This window comes from Octodon degus, unplaced genomic scaffold (assembly GCF_000260255.1).
Source record: "Octodon degus isolate 3935 unplaced genomic scaffold, OctDeg1.0 scaffold00082, whole genome shotgun sequence".
Lineage (NCBI taxonomy): Eukaryota > Metazoa > Chordata > Mammalia > Rodentia > Octodontidae > Octodon > Octodon degus.
Genome location: NW_004524658.1, coordinates 7,693,594 through 7,701,896, shown reverse-complemented (window position 1 = coordinate 7,701,896; position 8,303 = coordinate 7,693,594). Strand labels below are relative to the sequence as shown.

The 8,303-nt window shown below is 33.3% G+C and overlaps 1 protein-coding gene across 2 annotated transcripts in view; it reads right to left on the bottom strand.

Annotated features, from left to right (window-relative positions):
- Epc2 (enhancer of polycomb homolog 2) overlaps positions 1–8,303 on the bottom strand; it is a 120,780-nt gene that overhangs the window by 16,120 nt on the left and 96,357 nt on the right. For both annotated transcript variants that reach the window (XM_004636648.2, XM_023721403.1), the window contains exons 6-8: positions 7,465–7,597; positions 4,939–5,130; positions 945–1,034 (exon numbers count right to left, since the gene is read on the bottom strand). In XM_004636648.2, coding sequence (XP_004636705.1) covers positions 945–1,034; positions 4,939–5,130; positions 7,465–7,597 — 415 coding nt within the window. The remainder of the gene's footprint in view (positions 1–944; positions 1,035–4,938; positions 5,131–7,464; positions 7,598–8,303) is intronic.

Genomic DNA, 8,303 nt, shown 5'->3' with positions numbered 1-8,303 from the left:
ACAAGATGCGGACATGATATCCTATTTACAAACACCATTAGAACAAATCACTCTATTCATTAAGAGAATGTAACTATATATCTATCCTAAGCACTTTGAATACACAGATACAAAATGGACATTCATCTGTATACCCTTTTTTTGTTAAGTTCCGTTATTTGAATATTATAGGTATGTAAACTCAGCAAAATATTCTAATAGCTCATTTCTTTACCTTATTACCTTTATCAATCTATTTTTGTGTCTTACCACTTTTATTCTCCTTCATTTTAATTTCTACTCCTCTCAACAACATAAATTACCATCTCTCTAATAAGCACAGTACATGTGCCCTGAAAAATTCAATGTATAGTATATGTTTAATATAATACAGTTAGAAAAATGGTTTCTACAAGCTGCATAAGAAAGTGAAGCCATCTTCAAGATTCTACAGTTGTAATCTTAGCAGAAAACCTAAGCCCTAGGAAGTAAGTGCCTTCCCTTGATGTAATGTTAGCTGCACAAAAACCTGACTTAGTAGCATGATGGAATTTCTAAGCATGCCAAAAAGTTATGAATATAATTACTTGATAAATATAGCCAAATTTAAAAATTATTACTTTGATACTGGGTACAAATATATAAGACAGACTTGTATAAAAATAAATTTCAATAAATACTCAGCAGCCATCAAAGGTTCCAGAGCCAATTTAGAGATTCTGGGCCTAATTTTTACAACTGCTATAGCTATAATAAAAGCCAAAAATGAAATTATATTTCCAAAGCATGAGGAATTATCAATTCCATGTAAGGGATTCTGATATCTTTTGAAAGGACTCAGCATCTTTTACTGGTATTCCTACAGAGGATGCTAAATAAAAACTACTAATGCATGACCCCATTTTTAGATTAAGTTTGATATGAGTTATCTGTTAATTCCAGTCAATAAAAAATAAAGTTCTTACAGCATAATACTGGCATCCTGCCCGTCTTCGGAAAGCACAGGGACCATCAGGATCATTTTCTTCTTCAGGTTCTGATACAGGGGATGGAACCTGGACAAAAAAAGCATTCTGCTTAGAAGTCGTCAAAAGTCAATAGATGGATGCTCGTAATGATAACAAATATCAAACCACTCCTTTACTACATTTAGTAGGCAGTAAATTCCATTCAATGACTAAGCAAATATTTTCAGAGGCTAAAAATGCCTGCTTCTAGTGGTTTAGTTCTTGTATACAAGTACATGTGGTATTGCGTAACTGCTTCTGTACATGTAGAATATAGACTTAAACACTATAGATTCTACTTAAAAGATTGTTCTATACCTCCCATCTTTTTAAAATAAATCATTCTTTAAATTAGCATGTCAGAAGCAGAGAAGCACTTGTTAAAGGTTAAACAGATCAGTTGCAGACAGAAATGATAAAAGCAACACTTCCATAGCAAAACAAAAAACTTTTATGTAACTGTCATATTAAAAAGTATTCCCCCAAGCCATGTGATATAAATCTGAAAGGGGATCCTTAGGATAACACTGATGACCATAACGCATTTTATAAATGTCATAACAAAATGATACACATATGACATATAGTTGTTAAAACCAAACAAAGTCTCACAATTTCATTTTGTAGTACATCTCTCTTTTTCTGATAAGTGTTGGCTGAACTAAGTACTTGCATATTTTTGAACCTCACAAATCCCTCTCTTCCTATTTTTAGAGGAAACAATATTTTCTCCACATTAATTTCTGGATGAGCAGGGTCATTCAGGGAAGAAAGGCATGCATTTGAGGTTCCAAGATGCCTCCAATAACCCCATGGGGAGACAGAAACAGTGAGCTTAGGCTCATTCTTCTTTATGGGGAACCAGCCCCAAACCTGAAATTTAAAAAAAAGTCCCAAATTTGAACTTTACACTTTGATTCCTTTGTAAATCATCCACCTCCTCTAAGATATACACAGAAAATCTCAAAATCCAAGTTTTAGAAATGTTTTGCCCCTAAAGTATATCACCTCACCCTCCTATTACTCCCCAGGGCTGGATTCTATGAAACAGTGGCAAGGACATAGCACAGGACAGAGAGATGGTTTTAAGAGAATCATAAACATGATCAAGAGGAGACAGGTCTCTTAAGACTCCTTATTCTTGCATTTGTTGAATGAAGAAGTTATGTGTGATGACCTCAACAATCTCTGAGAAAAAAAGTTCCAAATGTATAAGAGCCACATTCTAAATGGCTTCCTAAGTGAATAATGCCCAAGCATAGGTAAATACTTTTTAACAATGTGAGGATACCATTAAAAACTAATGGGAGTTGTTAAAACCAAGCATAGGGACTGAGAAAAACTGTTTCTTTTCTTTTTTATTTTATTTTTATTTACTTTTATTTTTTGCGGAACCAGGGATTGAACTCAGGCCCTTGCACTTGCCAGGGAAGTGCTTATTCCACTGAGCCATCTCCCTGCCTCCCCCTTTCTAAATTTAAAAACTAAGTTTCATTCTTTTTTTTTTTTTTTTTTTTTGTATTTTAGGGAAGGGTGTACAGGGTGCTCAGGGTCTCACTACTAGATAGGACTTGTAGTGATCTGCCTGTTTACAACCTCCCAAGAGCTAGGATTATAGGCACATGCCACCATGCCTAGTCTCAACTGCTGTCTCAGCATGCCCCAGGGGTGGGGCTGGCACAGCAGCTCTGGGGATCCAACCCTTGCTCCCTGCTTACAGGCACTTTAATCCACTGAGCTGTTTGGCCGGCCCAGAAAAACTAAGTTTCAAAATGTAATTTTCATGTGGGGAGGTTGGAGACTATCTGAGTAGACTTAAAGTAGATATGAAGGGGCCAGGGAGATGGAACAGTGGAATAAGCGCTTCTCTGGCAAGCGCAAGGGCCTGAGTTCAATCCTCAGTTAAAAAAAAAAAAAAAAAGAGATTTCTTAATGCATGAGAAATATATGACCTGCTGTCCTATGTAAGCCCTCTTAGGCTGGGTGGACTGAGTCTAGTGGGACAGAAAAGCCAGCTATGGCAGGTCACAGCATCTGGCATTGCTGTTACTTATGTAAGAATATGTAACAAAATTTTCTAGGTTCTCATTAATATTACAATATAATATTTTTCCAGGTATACTTATGCAATCATGTCACTTTCTTAAACTTTTAAGTAATTTCCCAGAATGTATAATAAATGTATTTATACATAAAATTTTACATATGAGATGTAAGACCACTTGGCTGATACTGCCAGCATCGTGCCTTTTTTCTCTTTCTTTTCTGTGTATGTGCTTCTACAAGGGCAAACTGTGAACAGATCTAATAATTGTTTCCTCTACATGCAGCATTTTTCTGTATTCTCTTATCTGAAAAACCACTATTTGTTATGACTGTTATATCCCTCATTTCTTAAAAATGTCAGATGATTCTTGGGCCATAGTTATTCAAAGATCTGTCTCAGTTCACCTAGAAGATCTTTCTGACAAAAAGTAATGAGAGGCTTTCTTAACTAGTTCTCAAAAATTCTTAAATAGGTCCATAAAATTAAACATATTTGTTACTAGGCACATGAATGCTAAAATATTAATTGGCACACAAAAACTAAGAGTAAACGTAAGATAATCTAACCAAGGGACACACTTTCTATAAACTCTCAATGATTGGAGCAATAAAGCATTTTGTAAACAGTCCTGTTTGTAAACATATCAATGCTGATTTTTTAAAGAAAATTCTCTTTAAAGCAAAAATATTAAAATATCATAAACCTAGTAATGAGAAGAAAGATTTGTACTAATAATATTTGGATAAGGTATCATGTCTGCATCTTGTACTATGAATAAGCACTAAGAAGATAACAATATGCAATGTATTAATTATTGAAACTGTCTTATTAATTGATTTGAAACTGTCTCATTACTGTTCCTCAATAAAATTAATTAAAACAAATAAAAAAAAAACCAAAACAAACAAACAAAACCTAGTAATAAATCTAAGGTTTGTTACTCTACTGTCTTTAAAGTTTTTATATAACAGAAAAAAAGAAAAATAGAGTAGAGGACACTGCTAGAGAGGGTGCTAAACAACATTAGTTTTTGATGAAAGTAAAATTTTAAATGCATATTTATTTTTTGAGACAGGGTTACACTATGTAGTCCAGGATGGCCTTGAACTCAATATATAGCTTAGGCTAGCCTCTGACTCATGGTCCTCCTGTCTCAACCTTCTGAATCCTGCTAGGGATTATAGGTGTGCACCACACCTGGCAAAATAAAAAAATTAAAATTAAATTGCAAATATTTTGCAATAAAACTGTTCCAATGTTCACTAAATAACTGTTTTCACAAATTGTAACTTTAATCAAGTCTTTTAAATCTCCTTTAGAATCAAACAGCCACTACTGAGAAAATAAGCAAATGTTACATTAAATGTCATAAAACAGAATGTTGACAGAATACGGTAAAAAAAAAAAAAAAAAGTCATTGTTGGTGAATATGTATGTTTACAGGATCTTGCTATGTAGTCCAGACTGGCCTCGAACTCAGAGCAACCCTACTGCCTCAGCCTCCCAAGTGCTGGGATGACATGTGTATGCCTCCACACCCAGCTATGTATAATAATGTTTAAACATCTTAAAAATAGTTTTAATCTTTGGCTCAGTACTTTCATTTCTAAAAATCTATTTTAAAGATGCTCACTTTTCTAAAAAGAGAAAACTGAAAACCATGTAAACATTCCACATCAGAATAAATTCTATCCAATGGATGGAAAATGACAGAAAATATTATATGGTAATTATATATGTACAGCCACAAACATGTGCAGACACAAAAACAAACACATGTAGAAAATAAAATGCTTAGGTGAACAAAGCAAGAATCAAATCTCTGAGCTGTCAGCTATATTTGAAATGTACAGCAATATTAAAGAGCAAAAGGACATGTCTTTAAAATAGTTTCAAAACAAGCACCTGTGGAAATTCATCTTCATCTGAGCTGTGAAAGTCATATTGCTTAATGTCACTCTTATTGATCACAGGCAATGTCTCAGGAGTGGGCTGCTGAGATGTTATCAAAGGCTCTGTTTTAGGCTTCTTTGGGTACTTCTTCTTTTGACGAACCACATCAGAAGCCTCTTCTTTCAAAGACAAATGATGAGGGTGCTGTTTACATGACGATTTTTCCCCCAAAAGGAAGAAATAAAAATCATTTTAGAAATCATGAAAAACTATGCTACCCTTTGAAAAACATACATTTTTATCCTGGAGGTTATTTTATTTATTAATTTTTAGTATGCAAAAATTGTGATCATAAATTGAAACGTTTTAGATTTATTTTCTACAGGTTGTAATGAAAAATATAGTATTAAGTTTGCTTTTTTTATAGTTACTAATAATTAAACCTATTGATTTTATTATTCAATTCAATGTTTAAAAGCTACTTAAATTCAATTCTTAAATTGATAAAATTAATAGTATAAGAACTTTACAGTGCAACTGTAAAATTACACTATATTGATGAAATCTAATAGCTTGTTTAAAAAATGACTTGAATTAGATCATGAATTTATCACTTTTAAAATTATTTCCAATTTTTAATAATATCTGTGGGTGGTATTTTTTTTTAGAAAAACAAGCTTATTAGCTAAAACTCTTTACTTCTATCTAAGTCTGAAGAATTACTACCTGAACTGAATAATAATAAAATGAATCTCAAGTACTCAAGTTCTGTGGAAGTGTAACAAGAAGATGTAGCAAAGGAACCAACTGAAGGAAGGAAAGTTCTAGCCCCCAACTCCCTTCCACAGAGCAGTTCTATTTGTTTTAAAACACTGGCTTCCTTTTAATATAATAGGATCTATCATTTTAAAAAAGTTTGAAATAACTATTCTGAGCACCAGAGTACAAACAACATGAATATATAAAGTTATTAAATTGGTTATACATTTCCACTGGGAGTCTAGATGATGAAACTGGTAGGACTGAGCCTGAGGTGCATGACTATAGTCTGAGCTAGCTGAAGGACTGGGGATGTAGCTCTATGTGAGGGCCTGGCTTCAAGGCCCAGTACTACAAAAATCAAAAACCCAATTATGTATTTTAAAGTAAAAAATTTTACACAATGAAAATGTTTCCTGAATGGCAAATTATATTTGGGGAGATTTCAACTTTCATATAATGGGAATAATTGTTCATCAAAAAGAAAACACAGGGCTGGGAAGATGGTTCAGTAGAATAAGTGCTTCCCTGGCAAGCCCAAGGGCCTGAGTTCAATCCCCAGTTCTGCCAAACAATAAAGAAAACCCAAATTCTGAGAAGCTCCCCATATCTTAAGGTAGGGAGTACAACAAAGACATTATAGTTAACTACGTGTAAGGGAGAAAGACAATAATGGTGGCAACCATATCTCTAAAATCAGTTATTTTGACAGGCTGAAAACTTACTCTTAGAAAAGACCTAAAATAAGATCAATGTATAATGAAAGGCTGGTTCTGTCAGTAATTACAGGTAAAAGGTTTCATGTTCTAATTCCTAACAACCATATACCTAGGAAATGCTCTGGCTGACGTAGAATGGATTATAAAAATAACTTTCAAAATGCCATTTGTTGCACTGATAGCTTTTTTGGGGTATCACTGCAAACGGACTGAAAGGGAATCAAGCAGGTGGGCTAGATGCCTGTGATTAATAAGAACCTGGTTTTTGAATTGACTTAAGTAAAACAAACAAGTACTCCCACTCCATATTGTTCCTTGGCCTTTAAGAATAAACCCATGAAAAACAAGAAAGCATACATTTTGAAAAGATGAATTTCCCACAAACATTTTAGTTCACCTTTAAATTCTTGCTAGAGTAAGGTTTTATTGTCTAGATGCTGTAAGCCAGTATGTTTCTTATATTTAAACTCCTTAAAATTAAAGGTTTTATTTTTTTATGTATCACAAATAATGTGCCAAACGAGTACTGAATAAATATATTTATTCTAACAATAAAATGATCAAGTCTAGTTCTTTTATTAGAACAAAAATGTCATCCAGAAGTTAAGAAAATTTTCTTAAATTATTCAAGGTAGATAAATTCTGGTTCTTGGCCAGGATGATGGCTTAATAACTTCATAATAATAACTTAATAGTCTCAAAAACAGGAAAGCCTGAAGGTTTAGGTTTCAATAAAATGCAGGGTTTGGTAAGACTAATAAAACTGAGTACACTTGCATTACCCTGGTTTTCTAGGAAAAGCAGATAGTACAGGAAGCAATGCTGTGGTACCTGAATTTAAACCTTAAATCTGCCACTTATTACCTATGACATACAAGTCATACCAAGGTTAACCCTACTTTAAAACATTATTCTGAGGATTAAGGTTTAACATATAGACTCAGCAAATTAAAACAAATTCATGTTACTTTCTTTCTTAACCACCATATACTATATATTAAGAGAAATCACTAACTCTGCTCAATAGTATCATATATATTCCTTCCTTGAGAATATTCACCTTAGTTTTACATTCTTGAACCTTGTGATGATTTCCATTATGAAGATTTGCTGGAGTAGCATATAATTCCTTTTCTGATCTACTGATTTTCACCTCATTAAGGATTTCACCTCCATAGTCTCCCAAATGGTATCTTTAAAAAGCAATACAAGAAATGTTAAAGAAAAAAACAAAACCAAAAGCATTATAATTAACTCAGCTGTATTTTAAGAAAATACAGCTATCAGATTATTATAAAAGAAATGAAACTGTTCATATTTGAGATTCATCAAAAATAAACAACAGCAACAATAAAAAAAGTCTAAGATACACAGAAAACAAACTGTTTATAAACTTTCTATCAAGCTCTGGGAAGAGCTGTTTACAATGCTTACTTCAGCAATTACAAAAGTCCTTTACATTAGTCTAGACAGAAAAATACATGGAGGAATACATTTTAAGACAGAATTGAAACAACAATTTTTGTTTTCCTGGACAGAAAGTAAAATCAAGTTTGTACTTGCTTTGAATTTTAAGAAAAATTTTAAGTTGAGCATGGTGGCACATGCCTGTCATCTCAGCACATGACAGGCTGAGGCAGGAGGATTGCTTTGAGTGTAAAGCCAGCCTACATTACATAGTGAGTTTAAACCAGCCTGAAGAACTTGCTCTCAACCCTCATCAACAACAATCATCCAAATAAAAAAAAAAAAAAAAAAAAAACCCTCAAAAGAAAGAAATTTTAAGACAGAATAATAGACAACATGATCTCTACGTTCTTTTCTAAATAAATTTAATGGGCTGGACAGAAAGCTCAATGGACTAAAGTGCCTGCTCAGGCAGAGCGCAGCAACCCAGGG